This window comes from Ornithorhynchus anatinus, unplaced genomic scaffold, assembly GCF_004115215.2.
Source record: "Ornithorhynchus anatinus isolate Pmale09 unplaced genomic scaffold, mOrnAna1.pri.v4 scaffold_88_arrow_ctg1, whole genome shotgun sequence".
Taxonomy (NCBI): Eukaryota; Metazoa; Chordata; class Mammalia; order Monotremata; family Ornithorhynchidae; genus Ornithorhynchus; species Ornithorhynchus anatinus.
The window spans coordinates 179,908-206,962 of NW_024396941.1; the positions used below are offsets into that span (position 1 = coordinate 179,908).

The 27,055-nt window shown below is 46.9% G+C and overlaps 1 protein-coding gene across 1 annotated transcript; it reads left to right on the plus strand.

Annotated features, from left to right (window-relative positions):
- The first annotated feature begins 455 nt into the window (after window positions 1–455).
- LOC114808994 (vomeronasal type-2 receptor 26-like) lies at window positions 456–26,222 on the plus strand. Its single transcript, XM_039911072.1, has 6 exons — window positions 456–517; window positions 1,146–1,262; window positions 2,285–2,310; window positions 14,136–14,256; window positions 17,012–17,303; window positions 25,419–26,222. Exons 1-6 carry the CDS (start codon window positions 456–458, stop codon window positions 26,220–26,222), a joined length of 1,422 nt encoding a protein of 473 aa, XP_039767006.1.
- The last annotated feature ends 833 nt before the right edge of the window (window positions 26,223–27,055 follow it).

The following is a 27,055-nucleotide window of genomic DNA, read 5'->3' on the forward strand; positions in this document are numbered from 1 at the left end:
ACAGTTCTTTGCACATAGTAAGCGCTTAACAAATACCACCATTATCATTATTACCTCTGAAAACTGTTTCTTTGGATCATCCCTAATGTAACAGTGCCAAGAATCTAGATAGTTACATCACTTAGACCCCTAATGGGTATGTATAAACTGAGCTGGTGAGCCCTTGACAGCATCTCTTCCGAGCTTCCTGCTCCCATCACACACACACACACACACACACACACACACACACACACACAAATTATGGAAACAGGACAAGACATGGATAAGAAGGGAAAAGCGGGTAATTGACTAGGGATATCAAGGGATTTCAGTGGTTTATCTTAGGAGCCGGCAGGGAGTCTTTCTCCTGGCAAGCCAGAGGTAAGGTTCCCACTTGGTCTTCCGATAGCCTCAGCAATCACAGGGATCACAGGGTTCACAGTGGCCCACTTGCATTCGAGGTCCTGCTGGTCATGGACGTAGCTAGCAGATGGGGTCTGGGTGTCCTGACCACTTACCACCTGGACCTGGTGTGGTGATTTATATTCAGACCCTCGGGGCAACTTTCACACTTACACACTTGAGTGGGGTCTAAGCAAGCGGCCTAGCATATTCCCCCATTTCCACTCACATGTTTGGCCAGCAATCTTTCACACTTACATGCATACTGAAGTGGGGTCGGGGGCAAGCAGCCCAGCATATTCCCCCATTTCTCTAGGGACCTTATTTGGTTCTTGAGGAGTCTGTCCCCTTTTAGGTTCTTGAGGGGGTCTGCCCCTTATGGGGTCCACCCCCCCAAAAAAAGTTTGGATCTTATGGGGTCTGCCTCCAAGAAAAAAATTGGTTCCCCCTTCTCTTGTAGTGCTGGACTGAATGGGATCCACGGTAGCCAGGGATACCCTTAACCTGGGGCCTGGTGGACCAGGGATTTCTCCATCAAAGGATTTCAAAAAGTATGCACTGCGGAGAGTCCTCAGTCCAGCAGGTCCCAAGTGGGCCTTTCCCATGAACTCACGTGGATCCTGGAAGACCCCCTAAATGTCCAGTCCAACAGAAAAATCAAGACACAGCAACACAGCAAAATGAAGAGGGAAAACAAAGTGGAGTAAGACTGGTTAAGAATTGGTTTCTATAAGGGTTCTGTCACCTTCACCATGCTGTAGGTCACCACTAGTCCAGGAATTCTATAACCTTCACCAGGATGTGGGACACTATCAGTCGAAGACTTCTGTCAATGTGGACCACCATCATTCCAGGTGTTCTGTCAATGTCACTGTGCTGTAGGCCAAGACTAATCCAGGGAATCTTTCACCTTCACCAGGATTTGCACCTCCATCTGTCCAGAGGTTATATCACTCTCATGTGGCTGTAAGCCGCCATGAGTCCAGAAGTTCTGTCAAACGCACCAGGCTGTGAGACACCACCAGTTCCGCTGTTAACCAGTCAATCAATCATGCACACAGTAAGTGCTCCATAAATAGGATTGAATGACTGAATCACATTTTTTGAGCGTTGTGTGTAGAGCACTGTGCTAAGCGCTTGGGAGAGTACAGTATGACAGAGTAGGTAGACTCCGATCACAACTAGTTCACATTCTAGAGAGTGAGCTGGATATTAATGTAAATAAAATTACAGATATGTACATAACTGTTGTTGGGCTGAGGTTGCGAGTGAACAAAGGGAGCAAACCAGGGCAGTGCAGAAGGAAATGGGAAAGGAGGAAATAAGGACATAGAAAGGGAACAACTCTTTGAGGACATGTGCCTTCAATAAGGCTCTGAAGTGGGGGGAGAGTAATTGTCAGATAATAATAATAATAATGTTGGTATTTGTTAAGCGCTTACTATGTGCCGAGCACTGTTCTAAGCGCTGGGGTAGACACAGGGGAATCCCGGTTGTCCCATGTGGGGCTGCCAGTCTTAATCCCCATATTAAAGAGGAGGTAACTGAGGCACCGAGAAGTTAAGTGACTTGCCCAAAGTCACACAGCTGACAAGTGGCAGAGCCGGGATTCAAACCCAGGACTTCTGACTCCAAAGCCCGTGCCCTTTCCACTGAGCCATGCTGCTTCTCTATGAAGAGGGAGGGCATTCCAGGCCAGAGGCAGGATGTAGGGCAATAGGTCAGCAGTGAGACAGATGAAACTGAGGCACAGTGAGTAGTCTGGCATTGGAGGAGTGAAGTATGCAGTTTGGGTTGCAATAGGAGAGCAGTGAGGTAAGGTAAGAAGCGGCAAGCTGATTGACTCTTGCAAAGACGATATTAAAAATTTTCTGTTTGATGAAAGTTTCTGTTTCTGTAGAAAAATGACTCAGGCAGTGGAACCAAGTAAGGACTGGAGTGGGGAGAAAGAGGTGGCAGGGAAGTCAGCGAGGAGGTTAATCCAGTAACCAAGAGGGGATAGGATAAGTGCTTTGATTAACATAGTAGAAGTTTAAATGGAGAGAAATGGGCAGATTTTGGAGTTGTGAAGATTGAAACAATAGGTTTTAGGGATAGATTGAATATGTGGATTGAAGGAGAGAGTTGAGTCAAGGATAATGTTAAGGTTATGGGCTTGCAAGACAGGAAGGATGGTGGTGCTGTCTACAGTGAAGGGGCTTTGACTACCATCTCTACGCAGATGACACACAGATCTACATCTCTGCCCCTGTCCTCTCCCCCTCCCTTCAGGCTCGCATCTCCTCCTGCCTCCGGGATGTCTCCACCTGGATGTCGGCCCGCCACCTAAAACTCAACATGAGCAAGACTGAGCTCCTCATCTTCCCTCCCAAGCCCGGTCCTCTCCCAGACTTCCCTATCACCGTGGATGGCACGACCATCCTTCCCGTCTCTCAGGCCCGCAATCTCGGTGTCATCTTTGACTCGTCTCTCTCGTTCACCCCACACATCCTATCCGTTACCGAGACCTGCCGGTTTCACCTTTACAGTATTGCCAAGATCCGCCCTTTCCTCTCCTCCCAAACGGCTACCTTACTGCTACGGGCTCTTGCTATCTCCCGACTAGACTACTGTGTCAGCCTTCTCTCTGATCTCCCTTCCTCCTCTCTCGCCTCGCTCCCGTCTATTCTTCACTCCACTGCCCGGCTCATCTTCCTGCAGAAACGATCTGGGCATGTCACTCCCCTTCTTAAACACCTCCAGTGGTTGCCTATCAACCTCCGCTCCAAACAAAAACTCCTCACTCTAGGCTTCGAGGCTCTCCATCACCTTGCCCCTTCCTACCTCTCCTCCCTTCTCTCTTTCTACCGCTCACTCCGCATGCTCCGCTCCTCTGCCGCCCACCTCCTCACCGTCCCTCGGTCTCGCCTATCCCACCGTCGACCCCTGAGCCACGTCCTCCCGCGGTCCTGGAATGCCCTCCCTCCTCACCTCCGCCAAACTAATTCTCTTCCCCTCTTCAAAACCCTACTTAAAACTCACCTCCTCCAAGAGCCCTTCCCAGACTGAGCTCCCCTTCTCCCTCCACTCCCTCTACCGCTCCCCCTTCACCTCTCCACAGCTTAACCCTCTTTCCCCCGCATTTCCCTCTGCTCCTCCCCCTCTCCCTTCCCATCCCCTCAGCACTGTACTCGTCTGCTCAACTGTATATATTTTCATTACCCTATTTATTTTGTTAATGAAATGTACATCGCCTCGATTCTATTTAGTTGCCACTGTTTTTACGAGATGTTCTTCCCCTTGACTCTATTTATTGCCCTTGTTCTCGTCTGTCTGCCTCCCCCGATTAAACTGTAAACCCGTCAAACGGCAGGGACTGTCTCTATCTGTTGCCGACTTGTCCATTCCAAGCGCTTAGTATAGTGCTCTGTACATAGTAAGTGCTCAATAAATACTATTGAATGAATGAATGAATGAATTTAAATCACGGGGAGGACAGAGTTTGGGTGGGAAGATAAAGAGTTCTGTTATTGGACATGTTAAGTTTGAGGTGATGGTGGGACATCTTAGTAGACATTTCATGAATGCAGGAGGAAATGTGAGACTGCAGAGAGGGAGAGAGATCAGGGCTGGAGATGTAAATTTGGGAATCATCTGCATAGAGGTGGTAGTTGAAGCTATGGGAGTGAATGAGTTCTCCAAGGGAGTAAGTTTAGATGTAAAATAGAAGGGGTTCTGTGAGCCTCAGGCAGCATCACTGACCTTTCACCCAGATCCGACAACACTAGGGTCTCCCTTCGCCCTGGCTAATAGAGAGTTTATCCCTGGGAGTCATGGCCAGGAATAGGAGGGAGCTGCCATGGTTGGGGCAAGGTAGGGCCAAGATGACCCCAGCGAGCGATCAGGGCCCAGGTAGCACAGGGCATGACAGACAGAAGAGCAGGCTGTGGGCAAGAAATGGGCAGTGAAGCAGCATGGCTTAGTGGAAAGGGTCCGGGGCTGGGAGTCAGAGGACCTGTGTCCTAATCCTGGCTCCACCACTTGTTTGCTGTGTGATCTTGGGCAAGTCACTTCATTTCTCTGTGCCTCGGTTTCCTCATCTCTGATTTGGGGATTTAATCCTCTTTCTTCTTAGACTGTGAGCCCTATGTTGAACAGAGACTGTATCTGACCCTAATTCACTTGTATCTACCCCAGCACTTAGAACAGTGCTTGACACACAGTAACAACTTAATAAATGCTATAAAAAAAATAACGTCTGACAACGGGGCATATCCACAGCTGCCCTCCCCTATTATATCCCTTTTCATCCTCTTTCCTTCAGTCTTGGTAGAACAGAGGCAGGGAGCTGCAACGGGGACCAGGTTGGGATGCTGTTCCTACCCTATCCTTATCCTTGGAGCCCAGGAATTTCTCTAGCAGAGGGTGCTCCCAGTTATATTTTCAGAATGGTATCAATCAGTAGTATGTAGAGCACTATACTGTATTTGGGAAAGTATAATACAACAAAATTGACAGACAGGTTCCCCGCCCACAGTGAGCATACAGTTTAGAAGAGAAGACAGACACTCATATGAATAAATGATGTATATAATATGTATTTAAAAATATGTAGATAGGTGCTGTGGGTTAGATCCTCAAAAATCTCCAGTGGTTGCCTATCAACCTCCGTATCAAGCAAAAATTCCTCACCATTGGCATCAAAGCTTTCCATCACCTTGCCCCTTCTTTCCTCACCTCCCTTCTCTTCCATATCTCAGCCCGCACACTTGGCTCCTCTGGTACTAACCTTCTCACTATGCCTCATTCTTGCCTGTCCTGCCATCGACCCCTGGCCCACATCCTACCTCTGGCCTGGAATACCCTCCCTCCTCAAAACCACCAAACTAGCACACTTCCCCCTTTCAAAGCCTTACTGAAAGCTCATCTTCTCCAGGTGGCCTTCCCAGACTAAACTCCCCTTTTCCTCTGCTTCCCCTCCCCTCCCCATTGCCCCAACCCACTCCCTTTGTTCCACGCCCCCCCCCCCCCGCCCAGTCCCACAGCACTTGTATATATATATATATTTATAATTATATTTATCTTTATCAATGATGAGTATACATCTATAATTCTACTTATTTATAATGATGCTACTGATGCCTGTTTACTTGTTTTGATGTCTGTTTCCCTCCTCCTTGACTGTGAGCCCATTGTGGGCAGGGATTGCCTCTATTTGTTGCTGAACTGTACTTCCCAAGCTGAGTACAGTGCTCTCCGTACCGTAAACACTCAATAAATATGACTGAATGAATAAATGAATGAATGAGCCTGGGCACAGGAGTCAGAGGACATGGATTCTAACTCCCACTCTGCCACGTTCCAGTTGTGTGTGACCTTGGGCAAGTCATTCAAATTCTCCATTCCTTAGTTACTTCATCTGTAAAATGGAGATTCAATACCCGTTCTCCTTCCTACTTAGATGGTGAGCCCTGTATGGGACAGGAATTGGTTCTGATCTGATTATCTTGCAGCTTCTCCAGCATTTAGAACAATGCTTGACACATAGTAAGCACTTAACAAATACCACAGTTAATTGGACATTTCCTGAGAAATCACCACCACTCCCCCATCCTGCCATTTTGCTCAGACTCATGTCTTCCCATTTGCATCCTGCCCCAGCCCTGCCTCTTTGCTCCTCTCTACATCCTAACAGCACAGTCCTGTTCACGAGCAGTCCAGCTTCAGATGTTCTGACCTCACAGGGAGGGGTGGGTCTTCTTCCTCAGAGTAATGACAGTCATCCACCTCACGGGTATGGGAGGAGTCCTGGCCTATTGAATGGCACCACCTCTCAGAACATCATCTGATTGGTCCAACTTCCTGAGAGGTGGGCCCAATTATACAAAGAAGAAGGCAGAGGTGGAGGGTGGAATATCTGCATCTCTTCATGCACGTTTGGACCCTAATACCATTGGGAAGGAGAAGAAAAGGGCAGTGGGTGCTGGGCAAAAAACAGTGAGAGTCGAATGAAACATTTTCCTAAGGGATATGGGCCCAGAATGTTTCTGCTGTGCTTCACGATTGCTGATGTGACATCCTTGCATTAAACAAAAACTCCTTACCATCATCTTTAAAGCACTCAGTTACCTTGTCCCTGCCACCTCACTTGGCTACTCTCCTACTACAACCCAGCCCACACGCTTTGCTTCTCTAATGCTAACCTTCTCACTGTACCTCGATCTCATCCATCTCACCGCTGACCTCTTGCTTACATCCTGTCTCTGGCTTGGAACTTCCTTCCTCTTTATATCAGACAGACAATTACTAACCTCACCTTCTCCCAAGAGACCTTCCCTGACCAAGCCCTCCTTTCCTCCTTTCCTCCTCTCCCACTACTCTCTGCATCACCTGACTTGTTCCCTTCATTCACCCCCCCCATCCCAGCCCCACAGTACTTATGTACATATCTGTAATTTTGTACATTCATATTACTGCCTGTCTCCCACTCTACTCTCTAAGCTCATTGTGGGCAGGGAATGTGTCTGTTATATTGGTATACTGTACTCTCCCAAGCACTTGGTGGAGTGCTCTGCACACAGTAAGCAGTCAGTAAATATGACTGACTGACTGACTGACTGACTGACTATCAGGACTGCCCACTCCACCCCACTACTGACTCAATCAACCATAACCCCCACCCCTCACCCTTTCCCCACCTCACCCCGCCTCAGACTCCATAAACCAAAACCCCCTCCCCTACCCAGCCCTACTCCACCCCACCAATGACTCCATAAACTATAACCCCTGCCCCCCATCCAGCCCCACTCCACCCCACCACTGAGTCCATAAACCCTAACCCCCCTCATTGTGGCCCAACACTACCCTGCTACTGACTCCACAAATTATAACTCCCACTGCCCACTCCAGTTACCCTCCCTCTTGATTCAGACTCCTAAACCCAATACTGCCTCACCCCCTGACTGGACTGTCCTAGAAATCCCTGATGAACTAGGGCAAAATCAGCTCTGAGTAGTGGTATTATCTTGGAGACATTTGCCTGAGAGCAGGATAGCTTTCTGTCAAGATGCACTTTCATTGGTAAACAAACTCCTGACTCTGCCCCATCCTCTTTCTACTAGGACACACAGTAATATTTTTTGAGAGCCTATTGTGTGCTGAGCACTGTTGGAGAGCCAGTGTGGGCTACCATTCTTTTTTGTGTAATGGTAGTCAAGCACTTACTATGTTCCAGGCACTCTTTGTACAATGTCAGGCACTGTACTGAAGCACTGGAGTAGATGTCATATGTCTGTATGTTTTACTCACTTATTAAGTAAAAATAACTCAACTTGAATTTCAGTCCCATTTCTGCTCCTCTTCAAAAGCTTTACTACTATTAACCTCCCCCTTCTGCCCACTCAGACCCCAAAACAGCCAATCTCAGGAAGCCTATACAATGTCTGAGGCCCAGTTGTTAATCCTCACCCCTGTATACAGGAGATTATAAAGTCTGATCAATTGATCAATCAGTCAATCAATCAAATGTATTAAGTGCTTCCTATGTGCTGAGCACTGTACTAAATGCTTGGGAGAATACAATATACCAGAGTTGGCAGAAATGTTCCCTGCCCACAACGAGCTTACAGTCTTCAGGGAGAGATAGACATTAATATTGATGAATAAATTGTGGATGTATACATAAGTGATGTTGTGTTCAGGAAGGTTGTAAATGTAAATACAAAGAAAACACGGAAGGGAATGGCCGAAGAGAAAATGAAGGTCTGGGCAGGCAAGGCCTCTTAGAGGAGATCTGCTTGTAATAAAGGCTATGAAGGCAGAGATATTGATGAGTCAGGCAAAAGTATTTATTGAGGGTTAAATGTGCGCAGTGTACTAAGCTCTGGGGAGAGTACAGGACAACTTAATGTGTGCAGTGTACTAAGCTCTTGGGAGAGCACAGCACACCAATAAACAGACACATTCCCTGCCCATGACAAGCTCACAGTCTAGAAGGGGAGATAGAAATTAATATAAATAAAAAAATTACAAAAATGTACAGAGGTATCGTGGGGCTGAGAGCAGGGGATAAAAAAAGGGAATAAGTTAGGGTTCTGCAGAAAGCAGTGGAAGAGGAAAGGTGGGCTTAGTCAGAGAAGGGCTCTTGAAGGAGATTTGTCTTTAATAATGCTTTGAAGTGGAAGTAATTGTCTATTTACTGCTCGATATGAAGAAGGAGAACATTCCAAGAAGGAGGCAGGCCATGGGCTAGAGGGTCTGTGTGAGATAATTGATATCAAGGTAGAGTGAGTAAGTTGGCATTAGAGGACAGAAATATGCAGGTTGGGTTGCAGTAGGAAATTGAGGATGTGAGGCAGGAGGAGGCAAGGTAATTGAGTGCTTTAAAACCATTGCTAAGAAGTTTCTGTTTGATGAAGAGTTGGATGGGCAAATATTGGAGGTTCTTGAAGAGTGGGGAAAAGTTGACTGAATGGTTCTGTAGAAAAACCATCGAGTAGCAGTGTGGCATGATGGATAGAGCACAGGGCTGGGAATCAGAAGGATCTGAGTTCTAATCCCAGCTGTACCTTTTCTCTGTTGTGTGACCTTAGGCAAGTCACTTCAGTTACCTCATCTGTTAAATGAGAATGAAGATTTGAGCCTCATGTGGAACTAAGACTGTGTCCAAACTGATTAACTTGTACATACTCCAGTGCGTAGTACAGTGTGAGGCACATGGGAAGTGCTGAACAAATACCATTTATAAAAAAAGGAGTTTTGTTTTGGATGTGTTTAATTTCAGGTGTTGGTGGGATACCCAAGTAGAGATGTCCTAAAGGAGGAAGGAAATCTGAGACTGCAGAGATGGAGAGATCAGGGCTGGAGAAGTAGATTTGGGAAACTTCCGCATAGCAATGGTTGTTGTAGTCAAAGAATGAATGAGTACTTCAAGAGAGTGGGTGTAGATGGAGAATAGAAAGACCCAGAACTGAACCTTGAGGAACTCCCAAAGTTAGGGGTGGGAGGCACAGGAGGAGCCCATGAAAGAGATTGAGAAAGGGTGACGAGGGGAATAGGAGGAGGCCCAGGAGAAGACAGTGTCAGTGCAGCCAAGGTTGAATTATGTTTTCAGGGGAAGGTGGTGGGTGACAGTGTCGCAGGCAGCTGAAAGGTGGAGGAAGATTAGGATGAAGAAGCCATTGGATTTGGCAAGAAGAAGATCATTGTTTACCGTTAAGAGGACAGTTTCTGTGGTGCCCAGGGGGTGAAAGTCAGATTGGATAGGGGCAAGGAGAGATTTGGAGGAGAGAAAGTGGAAACAACAGGTGTAGACAGCTCCTTCAAGGAGTTTGGAGAGTCATGGTAGGAAGAAAATAACTGGAGGGAATCGTGGGGTCAAGGGAGGGTTTGTTTAGGACAGGGGAGACAGCAGGTTTGAATGAATCAATCAACCAGTGAATCCACCAGTTTTATTTATTGAAAGGTTACTGTGTGCAGAGCACTGTACTAAGCAATTGGTACAATGTACAGAGTTGTCAACATGATCCCTGCCTACAAGGTGCATACAATCTTTAGGGATAGACTGTAAGAACCAGAGGGTGATGTCTGTATTATTCATTTAATCATATTTACTGAGCGCTTACTGTGTACAGAGTTGCTGGGAGTGTTGGGGGTGAGGGAATCAGGGTTACCCCCCACAACTCCGGCCACACCAAGAATCTTCCCCTCCCCACCTCGCCCCGTGTGTTAGGGGGTTGCCCGTACTGGCTGCAGCATCCTCTGCTGGGGTGATGGGGAATGAGAATCAGGAAGTTCTCAGCTCAGCATTCTCACTGAAATTTTCTGAACTTGTCACCTCTCCCGGCCTCCTGCCTGATGCAATCCCTGCCAACCTCATCATCAAGCATGGGACTGACACAGCTGACAAGGGGAACAACTCCCTCCCACTCCCGTCCTCAGCCTCCTGAGGAGCCAGAGTCGGCAGGGGAGATGACAAGATTATTTCCAGTCTGTGTTTTGGTAGAAGTTTCAGGGACACAGGTGAGGAGCCCCCGGACAGGAACAGTCCCCAAAGCTCCCCGGCACAACTGAGGCCACGTGGCTCAGCCTGGGACCTGATAAGATGGGAAGGGGAGGGGGAGATTGAGTCCTTCCTCAGAAAACAACAAAACTTGGTTTAGTTTTGCTCCAGGCTCAAGGATCAAGTTAGAGATGGGAGGAACCTCTCAGCAGTATTTCCCTTGTCACCGGTGTCTATCCAGGTTGTCACAGTGAGGTCAGTGTGGTGGCATCAGGCAAGAAGCTGGAAGAGGTGATAAGTTCTGTCCAAAACAGAACTCTCTGTCTTCACACCCAAACTCTGTTCCCCCCAAATTTTCCCATCACTTCAAGACAGCCCCACCATCCTTCCTGTCTCACTAGCCCAAAACCTTGGTGTTACCCTTGCCTTATCTCTCTCATTAAACCTATATATTCAATGTCACTAAATCATGTTGGTTCAGCCTTCACAGCCATCGCTAAAATCCTCCCTTTCATCTATATCCAAACTGTTACAACAGTAATCCTTGGTAATTACCATGGCAAGCCTACCCTGTTTTAATTTCTGTGTCAGCCTCTTTACTAAACTTCTGGTCTCCTGTAAACTCCCACTTCAGTCCTTACTTCACTTTGCTGCCTGGATCATTTGCCTGGATCAAGTTCATCCTTGCATGCTTTAACTCTGCCCTCTCCTCTGCCTGGCAAAATTATTTCTCCACCCTTATTGACATTCATGCCTGTTGCCCTCACCAGTTGGTCCAGACATTTAACTCCCCTCTCAAATTCCCTGTTTCCCAGCTTCCCCCATCCATCGTCCCTAATAGCCTAGCTACCTACTTTATTGAAAAAAATGAAATCTCTCAGACTCAGAGAAGCAGTGTGGCTCAGTGGAAAGAGCTGGGGCTTGGGAGACAGAGGTCATGGGTTCAAATCCCAGCTCTGCCACTTGTCAGCTGGGTGACTGTGGGCAAGTCACTTAACTTTTCTGTGCCTCAGTTACCACATCTGTAAAATGGGGATTAACAGTGAGCCTCATGAGGGACACCTTGATTACCCTGTATCTACCCCAACACTTAAAACAGTGCTCTGCACATAGTAAGCGCTTAACAAATACCAACATTAATTCATCTCCCTAAATTGCCTTTCCACCTCTGCATCAAACAGAAACTTCTTTCCACTGACTGTAAAGCACTCAATCAACTTGCCCCCTCGACCTCATCTCTTCATCTCCTACCTCATCTCTCTGCTCTCTTACTACAGCTCAGCCCACATACCTCACTACTCTAATGTCAACCTACTCACAGTACCTTGATCTGGTCTATCTCGCCACTGACCACTCACCCACATCCTGCCTCTGGCCTTGAACTCCCTCCCTCTTCATATACAACAGACAAAGACTTTCCCCATCTTCAAAGCCTTACTGAAACCATATCTCATCCATGAGGCCTTCCCTGACTAAGTCCTCATTTCTTCTTCTCCCACTCCTTTCTCCATTGCCCTTGCAGTTGGATTTCCTCCCTTCATTTAATGCCCCCCTTCAGCTCCACAGCACTTATGTACATAGCAGTAAATCATTTATTTATATTAATGCCTGTCTCCCTCTCTAAAATGTAAGCTTGTTGTGGGCAGGGAATGTATCTACCAGTGCTGTTATACTGTTTTATTGTTCTCTCTTAAATGCTTAATACAGTGCTCTGTACAACAGTAAGCACTCAATAAATGACTGATTGATTACGTTTTACAAAAAAAAGGGTTCATGAAATCAACATTTAGTTAACCCATCACAGAAAACTCATGGTTCCCATTCAAATTACCTGCTTCTCATCCCATGCCACTCCTGGTCTCCTTGGCCAAGGTTCTTTTGGAACTTATCAGCTCTGTCATATTCTGCTTCAGACAGTTCTGCTCTCAGGAGGTAGACAAAATCATGAGACTTACAACAGTGCTGATGCCAGGGGGACACACAGCAGGACAGTTGGTGGAGTTGCAGGAATGGGTCCATTTCTGAATTGCCTGTGACTTAGTGCACCTGGATGGAGAACCACAGACACTACACCCAGCTGCCAGACTCAGGCAGAGCCCTTTCAGGTGGGGCAGGTAAGGGAGCCCGGGAATAACCTTGCCAACTTGGAGAAGAATATGGCTGGACCCTTGGGGAATGTTTTTTTTTTAATGGTATTTGTTAAGCATTTACTATGTGTCGAGCTTTGTATTAAACACTGAGGTAGATACACCATACTCAGATTGGACACACTCCCTGTCCCAATGGGGCATCACCAGCTAAAATGGAAGGAGTAGGATTTACTTCCCATTTTATAGATGAGAAAACTAAGGCACAGAGAAATTAAGTAACTTGCCCAAGGCCACACAGCAGGCAAATGGTGGAGCTGATAATAGAAACCAGGTCCTCTGTCTCCCAGGCCCAGGCTTTTTTCCATTAGACCATCATGATTCTCTGAATTGCCTAAGTGTATAATGAATGAGGAAATAGAAGTTAATCTCTCTCTCTCTCTCTCTTCTTCCCCTCCATACCAAAGCTGGAGTCTTGAAAGGGGTCTCTCAGAGTGGTGGAAAGGGGCAATCAAAATGGGATGGGGGAGAGGGAGCTAAGAAGATGAAAGTGTCCCCAAGTCCCTCAGATATGTCCAGCTAGGACTCCAGCCAGCCAGGCAGGTTCTAGACCATATCATTGAGAAACTAGGTGACCGTTTCCTTCCCTCAAGGAGGTGGTGCTTGTGGGACCCTGGAGGGGGCCTGCCCGATATCTTTTCAACTTCAATCTTTTTGTTACCAAACAACCAGAGCCAGATGTTCAGGCAAGATCTGATGCCACCCACAAAAACAGTTGAGGAATTCAACAAATGAACTTGAATCACAGCAGTACACTAACCCCAGGTATGGAGATTCCCAAATTTATGGGAAAAGTGCCACTCGACCCTTCAGGGGATAAACTGGCTGGTGGTTGGAGTTAACTTGGCCTGAAGTAGGATCATCCTAGAAGGCTGGAATTGTGTCCCAGACTCAACAAGAGAAACTCCCCAAACCAGTCTCCTACACAGGCAGATGCTCTCTTGGAGAGAAGAAAATTGTCCCAGCTTCCCTGTTGCCTGAACATGTTGCCTGTTGCCTTACATTATTCCCTCAACAACTGGGGCAAGGAAAGCACTCCCTGAATCTTCATTCATTCATTCATTCAATCCTATCTATTGAGTGCTTACTGTGTGCAGATACTAAGCGCTTGGGAAGTACAGTTCAAAGCAGAGACAATCCCTGCCCAGAATGGGCTCACAGTCTAGAAGGGGGGAGACAGACATCAAAACAAGTAAAGAGGCATCAGTAGCATCATTATAAATAAAAAGAATTATAGACACATACACATCATTAATAAAAATAAATATAATTATGATCACAAATATGTACATATATGAATAAGTGCTCTGGGGCAGAGAGGGGGGTAGATCAAAGGGAGCGAGTTGGGGTGATGGAGAGGGGAGGAAGAGCAAAGGAAAAAGCAGGGCTTAACCTGGGAAACTTACTTCCTGAAGCTTTCTCACATGCCTCCCCTCCTCTAAACCATGGGCAAGATGGGGCATCATTCCCCATAGAAGTGAATCTCCCCAAACCATGAACAATTGGAGGTTGGTTCATGTTCCCCAAAATGCATTGCGCTGCCCTTACTGACAGTCATGCTCACCTGTCTCTTTTCTGGCCATTCTCTCAGCTGAATAAGGTTTCCCTGCAGGTTCTCCCACCAGCCCAGCAGGCTAAAATCAGCAGCAGTTACTGCCAACAGCAGAGAGGCCTCTTCCAGTCCAGGGCCAATAGGATTGAGACCAAACAGATGGTGCTGCCTTTGCAGACTTGTGCTGTGGAACTGTGGGATTCTGACTTTTGGAGGACCACCAGATGAACCAAGGTCAGGCATGATAGAGAACTGCTGACTCCAGCCCCAGATCTGACACCAGGTTGCTGCTTCTGGAACCATCAGCTGAGCTTGCCTGCTGCTCCCCAGGACATGAGGTCCCACAGACCCTCAGAAAGTCACCCAGATATGAGATGTGAGAGAATGAAATTCTCCTCTAGACTGTGAGCTCGCTGTGGGCAGGGACTGTGTGTCTACCAACTCTATTGGAGAGTCCTCTCCCAAGTGAGAGCTCACCTCCTCCAGGAGGTCTTCCCAAACTGAGTCCCCCTTTCCCCCTGCTCTCCCTCCCCTCCCTCCCCCCACCCTCTGCTCTTCCTCTTTCCCCTCCCCTCAGTATTGTGCTCATTGTATATATTATTTATTACCCTATTCATTTTGTGAATGTATAATGTGAATATATATCTCCTTGATTCTATTCATCTTGATGTTATCTTGTTTCTGTTTTGTTCTATTTTGCATTGCTGTCTGTCTCCCCCATTTAGGCTGTGAGCCCATCATTGGGAAGGGATTGTCTCTATCTGTTGCCAAATTATATATTCCAAGTGCTTAGTACAGTGCTCTGCACATAGTAAGCGCTCAATAAATACTATTGATTGAATGAATGAAGTGCTTAGTGCAGTGCTCCACACCCAGTAAGAGGTGAAAAAATAAAATTGGTTGATTGGACCATTCAGAGCAGCTGACATTCTGGGGAGCAGTGGACCTTGCCAGGAGGGGCATCTGTCTGAAGAGGCCCCACCAACCCCTTCTGTGATAGTTCCTCAGTAGGATATGTTTGACCCTGGAGTTCCAAGGAGAGACCAATCTGCATCAGAAACTGCCATCCTCCACATACCCTGAGCCCCAGGAGCATTTAGGTGGGATTCAGAGAAGAATGGCTAGGTTGGAAATGGATCGTAGGCCTGTGGCCTCAGAGCTAGAGTCTCCCATTATGCTGAAGATGTGGGAGGAGGAGGAAGAAGGGATCGCACACTGGATTTGAGTGTATTTACTATCTCCATGCTGTCCAATCTTGTCTGAAGATAGAGCTTCTGATCTTTGGATGTATCCTGGACTGTGGGGATGGTCTGGCACTGACCACGCCCAGGGTTCTTTGCTCTGGGTACTGGGAGTAGGTATGTGTGAGGCCTATGAACTAATTTCTCAGGATCATTTTCTGTCCTTGTCACCACTCCCAGCCTCCTGCCTGATGCAAGAGCTGCCAACTCTGCAATTGCTGTGGGGACTGGCCTTATTGTGTGGGTCTGGATGGGGAGGGCAGAGCTCTGCGAGGCTCCCCTAGTTCTAGAATCATCCCCTAGCCCCCAGACCTCTCTACCCTTTCAAACCTCCTGGGGACCCATGAGGGAGGGCAATTTCTAACTGTTTTTTCCTCTTGTGTTGGTGAAAAAGTTTCAGGGTTGCAGGTGCAGAGCTCCAGGCAAGGATAATCCTCAGAGCCCCTGCATGGCCTATTTCCTTTGTCCCATAGTGGGCACAGGAGAAGCAACTCAGTGTTCTGCCCATTCCCAGTTACAGGCAAACCATGGTATGAGACCAGAGCCATCTTTCTGACTCATAACCCTTCCCTCCCAATTTTCGCCAGATTGCAGTTTGTCCTGAATGTGTGCTGCCCCACATCTTATTGACAGCTTCCTTCTGAGAGGAGTGGATACTGGAGTCCTAGTCCCTGTGCCCATGGAGAAGAGTCAGCCTCCTAATTCTGGTGGTCCCTCACTGCTTATCCTAGACTCGCCTCTCCTGATGCTCTCCCTGCTTACCTTGTTGCTATTCCTCCAGCTTCCCAATTGCACAAGTGGGGAAGAGAAGACTCCCTGCTGCCTGGACAGACATTATCCAGCCACCTACTACAGGGATGGGGACCTGGTCATCAGAGGGATGTTATCTCTGCAGACCATGACTGTTTTTCAGAGGGGAATTTTCCAATTCATCGACAGTAATTACTGGAAGAACTATCTTACTGAGTAAGTTTTTTTGTGTGTGTTAATGGTTATATTGAATATATTTAATTGAATTATGGTAATTGCTAAGCATTTGCTATGCAAAGCAATGTCCTCAACACTTGCTGGATACAGTTTCTGTCTCCCATGGGACTCACACTCTAAGTAGGTTTTAATCTGCATTTTACAGATGAGGTAACTGAAGCACAGAGAAGTTAAATGACCAGCCCAAGGTCACACAGCAAAAATGTGGCAGACCTGGGATTAGAACCCATGTCCCATGACTCCCAAGCCTGGGCCACGCTACCTCTTTAGTTTTCTTTGTTTAGATGGCACGTGATGATTGGGCAGGGGCTGTATTCAACACGGAGTTTCTGGCATCCTTCCTGAGACAGGTCCAGCCTGTACTCTGAGCCTCCAGCATCACTTCCCAGTCTGGATTCTCTTTCCTTCCTTCTTTCCCTTCAGGTTCTGTCCCTCAGATTGTCCTTCTGGGTTTGAAGGGAAAATATTTCCCTCTGCTCCCTCCCTATCCTTGTAGCCATCGGAGCAGTGACTTAGAGCCAGGGAGGACTTGGGGCTGGGTGATGCGGGAAAGGATGCAGAGTGGCCAGTGTCGGAGGTGATGTGATTGAGGGTCCCAGGCTGGATGATGCTGCCACTGGACTTTGTACCAGCTCTGTTCTCTTGGTAGGACGTGTCCCCTGGAATGCGGAGTCAGGCACGGGCTTGATCCTGGGGTCTTACACTGTCTTTCTCATTTCAGTTGGGTTCACAAAGACTTCCAGCACTTCCTGGCCCTGCTGTTTGCCACGGACGAGATCAACAAGGATCCCAGCCTTTTACCCAATATATCACTGGGCTTCCATGTCCATGAAATCTACCACAATGCTGAAAGAGCCATGGAGGGTGCCTTTATGGGGATGTCAGGAGGAGGACAGACCATCCCTAACTACAGCTGTGGGAAGCAGGAAAAGACTGTGGCTGTTGTTGGAGGAGCCACGTCTACCCTGTCCATCTCCATGGCGACCATCCTGGGACTCTACAAGTTCCCACAGGTAGGACACCATTCCAACAGTCTGGTTCCTTCCCCGTGTAGTTAAGGAATGACCAGATTGGAGATTTGTCTCAGGGAAAGCAGTTTCTGTTTACGTCTTTCAAACCCACAGTGCCCACTGAGAAGGGATGTTCATGGCTAGGAGCAGATTTTCAGTCAAGACCTAGGGCTGTCTGTCCTTTAAGGACAAGCCAGGTACTGGGGTTCACTTATCGAGAGGATGAAACTATCCAAGTGAATTTCTATCAGAGTCAGTTTCTTTTTAGCTTTTGCTGGCTCCAAGAGCACTCCCTGTCCATTCTGCAAATTTCCCTTTTAGAGGGGTAAAAAGAAATGGTAAAAGAAAAGTTATAAATATGGGGCACAGAGTCATGGGGTGTGAAGGAGCCAGGTACAGGGAACACGAGGTCACTTTCACTCACTACAGTTCTGGGTTTTCTACCTCTTAGTAGGGTTACAGTGGTGTTTGTCACCAGGATTCCAGGGGGATTTCAAAGCCCTCCTGAAGCCCCATTTCCCTCTTCACTTGACCCCTTTAAGAACCACTGCTATGATCCACCTTCTATCCTCCCTTCTTGCCAGCTTCAACTGTTCCCTCTCTGAGGGTTCCTTTTACTCTACCTTCCATCATATGCAAATCTTCCTGAGTCACAAAACACTTTCCCTGGATCCATTATGCCCAACACATATTACTCCATCTTGTCCCTGCTCCCTTTCTTGTCAAGTCTCCTCGATCAGATATTTTGCCCTTCTACCTCCATTATCTCTTCTCCAACTCCCCTCTTGACCCACTGCAATCTGCTTTCTGCCCTCTTTCTTCCCCTGAGGAAGCATTCTATAAGAACCCTATTTTACCCTAATACTCCTCGACCCTTCGGTCACCTTGGATTCCATGGACCACCACCTCCTTTGGAAATATTACCTGATACTGTTTTCTCTGTGACAGTCTCTTTTGGTATTATTCCTGCCTCTCTGGCTGCTTCTTCTCACTCCCTTCCCCTGGCTCTTCTGTTTCTAACCCCCAGCCATGGGTGTCACTCAACACTCTGTTCTTGCTCCCCTTCTCATCTCACTTTGCACTCGCTCCTTTGGAGAGCTCATCCACTACCATGCCTTGATCTACTCAGTCCATGCAGTGACTCTCAAATCTGTCTCAACAGCACCAAATCCCCACTTCCTATATCATCTCACATTTCCCCTTCACTCCCTGAGATCTCCGCAAGGAAGGCTCCCTGGGGCATCAATTTCAATAAGAATAGAAGTGAAGTCTTCATTTTCCCTCCCAAATCAATTTCTCCATTTAGGTTTCCAATCGAGGTTGATAGCACCACCGTCCTTTCTGTCACCAAGACCCTCAGTCACGGCATGAACTTTGATTCTTTGCACTCTGTCATCTCTCACATCCAGCCTGTTGGTTAATGCTGCTGGTTTTTCCTCCACAGCATTTCCCCAGACCTGCTACATCCTAATGGTCATCGGCCTGGCCTGGACCCCGTAGTTTCCTAGCCAGGATCTTGTATTGGCCTCCTTACTGATTTCCCTAGATTGTAAACTCATTCTGGGCAGGGAGTCTTTTAATCTGCACCAATTTTCTTAAATCAACATGCCCCATTTGGTGTCTATACCCAAACTACCTACCCTTATTGCACAATTTGATACCCTCAATAACACCCTCTCTACTGAATTCAACTCGCTTGTTCCCCTATCCCTTCACCACTCTCATACCACTAACACACAGCACTGGATCACCTCCAGAGTACTCTTCCTTTGCTCCTATGGATTTACTCTGGAGTGGTGCTGGCAGAAATCCAGAGATCAGGCCGACTTAATCCATGTCAAATGCATCCTTGCCTGCTCTAACCTGGCCTCTCCCCTGCCTGGCAACAATATTGCTCCATCCTTATTGACTCCCATGCCGCTTGCCTTCGCCAGTTGTTTCAGACATGTCTAAAACTGAGCTCCTTATCTTCCCTCCCAAACCCTGTCCTCTCCCTGACTTCCCTGCCACTGTGGATGGCACGACCCTCCTTCCCGTCTCACAGGCCCGCAACCTTGGTGTCATCCTTGACTCAGCTCTCTCATTCACCTCGCACATCCAATCTGTCACCAACACCTGCCGGTCTCACCTTTACAGTATTTCCAAGTTCTGCCCTTTCCTCTCCATCCAAACAGCTATCGTGCTGGTACAAGCTCTCATAATATCTCGACTGGATTATTGTGTCAGCCTTCTCTCTGATCTCCCTTCCTCCTGTCTCTCCCGACTCCAGTCTATTCTTCATTCCGCTGCCTGGATCATCTTCCTACAGAAACGCTCTGGACATCTCACTCCCCTCCTTAAAAACCTCCAGTGGTTGCCTATCAACCTCCGCACGAAACAGAAACTCCTCACACTTGGCTTCAAAGCTCTCCAACACCTTGCCCCCTCCTACCTCACCTCCCTCTCTCTTTCTACTGCCCACCCCCTACTCTCTGCTCCTCTCCAGCTCACCTCCTCATGGACCCCGTTCGCGCCTGTCCTGCCGTCAACCCCTGGCCCACGTCCTACTGCTGTCCTGGAATGCCCTCCCTCCTCACGTCTGCCAAGCTAACTCTCTTTCCCTCTTCAAATCCCTACTGAGAGCTCACCTCCTCCAATAGGCCTTCCCAGACTGAGCCCCCCTTTTCCCTCTGATCCCCCTCCACCCTCTGCTCGTCCCCCTTCCCCTCCCCTCAGCTGAACCCCCTTTCCCTCTGCTCCCCCTCCTGTCCCCTCCCCACCCCACCCTCTGTTCCTCCCTCTTCCCCTCCCCTCAGCACTGTGCTCATTTGCATAGAATATTTCTTACCCTATTTATTTTGTTAATGAGTTGTACATCCCCTTGATTCTATTGATCGTGATAATCTTTTCTTGTTTTTGTTTTGTTCTGTTTTGCTCTGCTGTCTGTCTCTCCCGATTAGACTGTGAGCCTGTCATTGGGCAGGGATTGTCTCTATCTGTTGCTGAATTGTACATTCCAAGCACTTAGTACAGTGCTCTGCACATAGTAAGTGCTCAGTAAATACTATTGAATGAATGAATGAATTCCCTCTTCAAATCCCCAGTCACCCCTCCCCACCTATCCTTTGTCCCTATCTTGGCCACATATTTTATGGATAAAATTGAAGCCATCAGGAAGGATCTTTCTATAATCTCCCCTGCTCCTGTTCAGTCCCTCCCTCCCTCTGTCCCTTTTGTGACTCTCCCATCTTTTCTTGTAATGTTCCAAGAGGAGATCTCCTGCTTCCTCTCAAAATCTACCCCTTCTACTCATTCTTCTGACCCTATCCCTTTGCAACGTATCAAAAACATGCCCCCTCCTTTTTTCCTTCCCTGACCTCCACCTTCACATGCTCACTCTCCAGTAGCTTCTTCCCCACTGCTTTCAAATATGCACATGTATTCCCTATTCTAAAAATAAACCTCCCTTAACCTCGTCCTCCCCCTGGCCCAGCCCCAGATCCCTCTGGTTATTGCTTCATCTCCCTCCTAACATTTCTTTCCAAACTCCATCCATCTGAGTTGTATACACTCACTCTCCTCCAATTCCCGCTTTGACTCCCCACCAATCTCTACCACCCAATCCAGTTACTAATCCCAGGCCCCACCTCCAACTTTCTGAGCCATTTGATCTCTTTCTCAAATTCTTTCTCTCTTTCTCCATCCCTACATTGATACTTGGGGACTTCAATATCCATGTGGATGTTCCCCAAGACCCTTCCACTGCCTGCTTCCCCTTATTCCTCAACTCCACTGACCTCCTGCTCCACCCCAATTTACCCACTTATCAACTTGAACATGCACTTGATCTCATCCTCTCTAGTGAATGTACAAGCCTCACTCTCCCCAACTCTCCCCTCACCAACTCTGAAATTTCCCTATAGTAGTAATTACTAATAATTGTTATATTGGTTAAGTGCTTATTATAGGCCAAATGCTGGGCCTAAGGGCTGGGGTAATGCAAGATGATCAGGTCCCACATGGGGCTTACAGCCTAAGTCATGGGGAGAACAGGTGTTTTGAATCACCCATTGGGAACCGAGGCCTAGAGAAGTTAAGTGACTTGCCCAAGTGACTTGAAGCTGGGATTAGAACCCAGGTGTTCTCTTTCCACAAGAACACACTCTATCCAACAACAACTTCCTGACCTGACTTCTGTCCCTTTCCCACCCCCATATGGAACTCTGTCCTGTTCTCCATAGAGAACTTCATTCTTTTAATCTGCACCTATTTTCTCAAGTCATTATGCCCCATTTAGTCCCCATACTCAAACTACCTATCCTCGATGCGCAAATTGACATCCTCAACACAACCCTCTCTACTGGACTCAACTTGCTCATTCCCCTGTCCCTTTACTAATCTCGTACCACTAACCCTCAGTACTTGATAAGCTTCAAAGCACTCTTCTTTTTCTTCCATGGACTAGCCATGGAGTTGTGCTGGTCGAAATCCAGATATCAGGCCAACCTAGTCCATGTCAGATGCACTTTGCCTGCTTTAACTTGCCTTCTGCCCAACTCGGCAACAATATTGCTCCATCCTTATTGACTCCCATGTCCGTTGCCTTTGTCAGTTGTTTCCTTCCTCAATCCCCTGTCACTCCACCCCGCCTATCTCTTTTCCTTCACCTGGCCACTTCTTTTTGAATAAAATTAGAACAATCAGGGGTGGTGTCCTTAAAATCTCTTCTTCTCCTATCTGGTTCTTCTCTCCTCCTGCCCCTTCTTTGACTCTCCCACCTTTCCCTGAGTGTCTCAAGAAAAGATTCCCTATTCCTCCTCTAGACTGTAAATTCCCCTCTAGATTGTAAGCTTGTTATGGGTAGGGAATGTCTTTTACATTGTTATATTGTACTCTTCCAAGCATTTAGTTCAGTGCTCTGCATACAGTAAGTGCTCAATAAATATAACTGACTGATTGATTTCTCTCCCAGTCTACCCCTTCTACCTGCTCCTGTGGCCCCATCTCTTTATACCTTATCAAAATACTCATCTCCTCCTTTCTTCCCTCCGTTACTGCTATCTTCAACTGTTCACTCTCCATTGGCTTCTTCCCCACTGCTTTCAAATATTCTCGTGTATTCTCTATCCTAAAAATAACTGTCTCTTGACCCCTCATCTCTCTGGTTCTTGCTCCATCTTCCTCTTCCATTCCTTTCCAAACTCCTTGAGTAAGTTGTCTACACTCACTGTCTCCACTTCCTCTCCTCCATTTTCCTCACCAATCTGGCTTTTTCAGTAGTTTTTGTTACATGTTTATTCTGGTCCAGTCACAGTACTACACTCTGGAGTAGATACAAGTTAATTGGATTGGGACCCAATCAGTGTCCCACATGGGGTTTACTGTCTTAATCCCCATTTTACAGACAAGGTAACTGAAGCACAGAGAAGTTAAGTGATTTGCTCAAGGCAAGACAGCAGACACCTGGCAGAGGCAGGATTAGAACCCAGTTCCTTTTGACTCTCAGGCCTATGCTCTATCCACTAAGCCTCACTGCTTATGCCAACTTCACTCCATGGAAAATGTCCTCTCAAAGGTCACCAGTGATCTCCTTCTTACCAAATCCAACAGTCTCTACTCCATCCTTATCTTCCTGGACCTCTCAGCTGCCTTCGACACTGTGGACCACTGCCTTCTCCTGGAAACATGATCTAACCTTGGCTTCCCTGACACTGTCCTCTCTTGGTTCCCTCCTATGTCTTTGGCTGCTCCTTCTCAGTCTCTTTCACAGGCACCTCATCCACCTCCCTTCAAGGCTTAATTCTGTGTTCCCTTCTCTTCTCCATCTACACTTACTCCCTTGGAGAATCATTCACTCTCATGGCTTCAATTACCATCTCCATGCTGATGATTCCCAAATTTACCTCTCCAGTCTTGATCTCTCTCCTGCTCTGCAGTTTCATATTTCCCCCGCCTTCATGAGATCACTGCCTGGATGTCCCGCTTACAACTCAAAGCTTACATGTCCAAAACAGAATTTATATTCCCACCCAAGCCCTGTCCTCTTCATGACTTTCCCATCATTCATACACCACCATCTTCCTCTCTGTGTTGCACGCCTGCATCTTTGGCATTATCCTTGACTGGTTTCCCCCATTCAAACCACATATTCAATCTGTCTCCAATTCACAACATCAATAAAATCTGCCCTTCCTTCTTCAGCCAAACTGCCACTGTGATAATCCAAGATCTTACCCTCTTCCACCTTGAGTACTTCATCAGCCTACTTGCTGGCTTCACTACCTCCTGTCTCTGCCCAGTCCAGTCCGTATTTCACTCTGCTGCCAGTATCATCTTTGTAAAAAACATTCAGTCCATGTTTTCCCACTCCTCACTGAACCACTAGTGATTGCCCATCAACCTTCTCATCAAAAAGGAACTCCTTACCATAGACCTTCATTATACTCAATGACCTTGCCCCTTCCTATCTTACCTGCTTTTCATTCATTCATTGTATTATTGAACTCTTAATGTATAGAAAGCACTGTACTAAGAGCTTGGGAGAGCACAATACAACAAACAGATACACTCCCTGCTCATTATGAGCTCACAACCTAGAGGGGGAGACAGACATTAATATAAATAAATGAATAAATGAATGAATGAATGAATGAATAAACTAACTAAAAATATATACATAAGTGCAGTGGAGATAGGAGAGAGGATAAATGAAGGGAGCAAGTCAGGGAGACACAGAAAGAAGTGGGAGAAGGGGAGAGGAGGGCTTAGTCAGGAAAGACTTCTTGGGAGGAGATGTGCTTTCAATAAAGCTTTGAAATGGGGAGGTGCAATTATCTGTTTTATATGAGGAGGGAGGATGTTCCAGGCCGAAGTAGGAAGTGAGTGAGAGGTCGGCATTGAGAAAGATGAGATCAAAGTACACTGAGGTTAGCACTAGAGGAATGGAGTGTGCAGGCTGCACTGTAGTAGGAGACTAGCTAGGCGAGATAGGAGGGGCAAGGTGATTTAGTGCTTTAAAGTCAATGGTGAGGAGTTTTTATTTGATGCAGAGGTGGATGGGCAGCCACTGGAGTTTCTTGAAGAGTGGGGAAACAGAACATTTTTGAAGGAAATTGGTCTGGGCAGCAGAGTGGAGTATGGAGTGGAGTGGGGAGAGATAGGAGGCAGGGAGGTCAGCAGAGAGGCTGATAACGTTAATCAAGGCAGGATAGGATAAGTGCTTGCATTAATGGGGTAGCAGTTTAGAGGGGGAGGAAGGGGTAGATTTTAGCCATATCGTGAAGGTAGAACTGACAGGATTTAGTGAGGGTTTGACTATGTGGGTTGAATGAAAGAGAGGTGTCAGGGATAATGCCAAGGTTACGGGCTTGAGAGACAGGACAAATGGTGGTGCCATCAACAGTGATGGAAAAGTGAACGGGTGGACAGGGTTTGGGTGGGGAGATTCGGAGTTCACTTTTAGTCATATTAAGTTTGAGGTGATAGGAGGCCATCCTAGTAGAGATGTCTTAGAGGCAGGAGGAAATGCAAGTTTGCAGAGAGGGAGCGTGATCAGGGCTGGAGTTGTAAATTTGGGTGTCATTAGCATAGAGATGATTTTTCTACTACAACTCAGCTCACACCCTTCGCTCACTACTGTCGACCTAATCAATGTACTTTTACCCTGTCTCCTCGCTCCTGATCCCTCATCCACATCCTGTCTCTGGCCCAGAACTCTCTACCCCTTCTATCTGTCAGATGATTGCTCTCTCCACCTTCAAAGCCTTTCTAAAACCACATCTCTTCCATCTCCCTTCTGTTTATCTCTGTACCCTTTATTCATCCTATCCTCCCTACAGCACTTCTGTAAATATCCAAAATATATTGGAGTGTCTGTCTCTCCTGTGTTAGCTCACTGTGGGCAGGAAAAGTGCTACCCCTCTCCCAGTGATCTCCAAACAGTAAATGGTCAATAAATTGGAGTAATGGACTAAAATCTCTTTGAGAATAGGTATTGTTGCTTTTTGCTTTTATCTTTTCCCTAGTGGTGTGAACCGTGCACTTTCCAAAGCAGGATCCAAAGCAGGAGTTAAGTAAATACGTTTGTTGGATTTGCTACATTCTCACACCTCCCACTTAGTTCTCTTGTTCTCTACCCAGATCACCTATGGCCCATTTGACCCAATCCTGCATGACAAGGTACAGTTTCCATCTCTCTATCAGGTGGCCCCCAGGTTCTCCTCTCTGCCCTGGGGGATGGTCCGGTTAATGGTGCATTTCGGCTGGACCTGGGTGGGGTTGGTGGTATCAGATGATATGAAAGGAGAGAGATTCCTTTTGGATCTGACCAGGGAGATGGCCAGGAACAGTGTCTGTTCAGCTTTTACCAAGAAGATCCCTAGTGGAAAGTTCAACCTTTATATAGCCCAGGGAATCTACTCCAGTGTCACGGCTACATCAGCTGCAGTGATGGCTGCCTATGGGGATGCAGAGTCCCTGAACCTTCTGAGATTTGTGATACAGAGTTTTGGACTGTCCAAGATGGTTTTGATCACCACCTTTCACTGGGACTTCACTTTGAGCATGACCTATGAAACAAATAGCTATGATTTTCATGGGACTTTGACTCTGGCGAACCATGCTAAAGACGTTCCTGGTTTCAGGGATTTTTTGCGGACACTTAAACCAGCAAAATATCCAGAAGTCATTATCTTGAAGGAATTCTGGGAATCTGCCTTTGCCTGTTCCTTATCATTGCCTGAAAAGAGTGGAATAAAATGCTCAGAAAATGCTTCCTTGGAGATGCTGCCTGTGCACCCTTTTTCTCTGACAATGTCTGCCCTGAGTTACAGTGTGTACAACGCTGTGTATGCCGTGGCCCACGGGCTCCAGGACTTGCTCCTATCCAACTCAAACCTGGAATCTCTGGAAAATGGGGACTGCCTGGTGCCTCATCCTTGGTAGGTAATATTCCCGCTGACACAGGGAGCAGGTGTTTGGTAAGAGCTTACCCTGTCACAGCATAGTCCTGAACACTTAGGAGAGTACGTTACAACAGAGTTGGTCGAAACATTCCCTGTGCGCAAGGAGCTTTCAGACTAGAGGTCACAAGCACTTAGTTCAATGCTCTGCACATAGTAAGCACTCAATAAATACGATTGAACGAATGAAAAGAGGAAGGTCCTTCTGAAGTTAAGAAGTAGAGGGCCTTGTAGAAACTTACTCCTTCAGAGAAACCTCATCCTTTAACCTCTGACATATACAGGACTGGGTTCAGAGACTGAAACCTAGAAATGCATACACTGAAATAAAATTGCAGGTAGGAGAGTGGAGGAACACTGCCCTAATGCAAGAAGTCCCTCTAGGGCATCTGGCTAAGATGTAACTAAGGTTTGGGCAATAAAAGTTGGTTTGTTTTAATTTTAATCAGTGGTGTTTCAGCTGGGCCAGCCACACACCTCCTTGCAAAAAAAGGAAGGTCTAAATCAATCAGTCAATTAAACAATGGTACTTATTGAATGCTCTCTGTGTGCCATGTACTGCATTAAATGTTTGGGTATTTACAGCGCAACAGAGTTGGTAGATACATTCCCTGTCCATATACCTATAATTCTATTTATTTGTATAGATGTTATTGATGCCTGTCTACTTGTTTTGTTTTGTTTTGTTGTCTGTCTCCCCCTTCTAGACTGTGAACCTATTGTTGGGTAGGGATTGTCTCTATTTGTTGCTGAATTGTACTTTCCAAGTGCTTAGTACAGTGCTCTGCACACATTAAGCATTCAATAAATACAATT

Excerpts from the sequence above, each read along its gene's own strand:
- LOC114808994 (XM_039911072.1), top strand. The coding sequence starts at position 456 with ATGGACGTAGCTAGCAGATGGGGTCTGGGTGTCCTGACCACTTACCAC. Across the intron at positions 518-1,145 it reads TACCACCTGGACCTGGTGTG|GTCACCACTAGTCCAGGAAT; the intron begins GTGATTTATATT and ends ACCATGCTGTAG. Across the intron at positions 2,311-14,135 it reads GACTCAGGCAGTGGAACCAA|CCCAGCAGGCTAAAATCAGC; the intron begins GTAAGGACTGGA and ends TTCTCCCACCAG.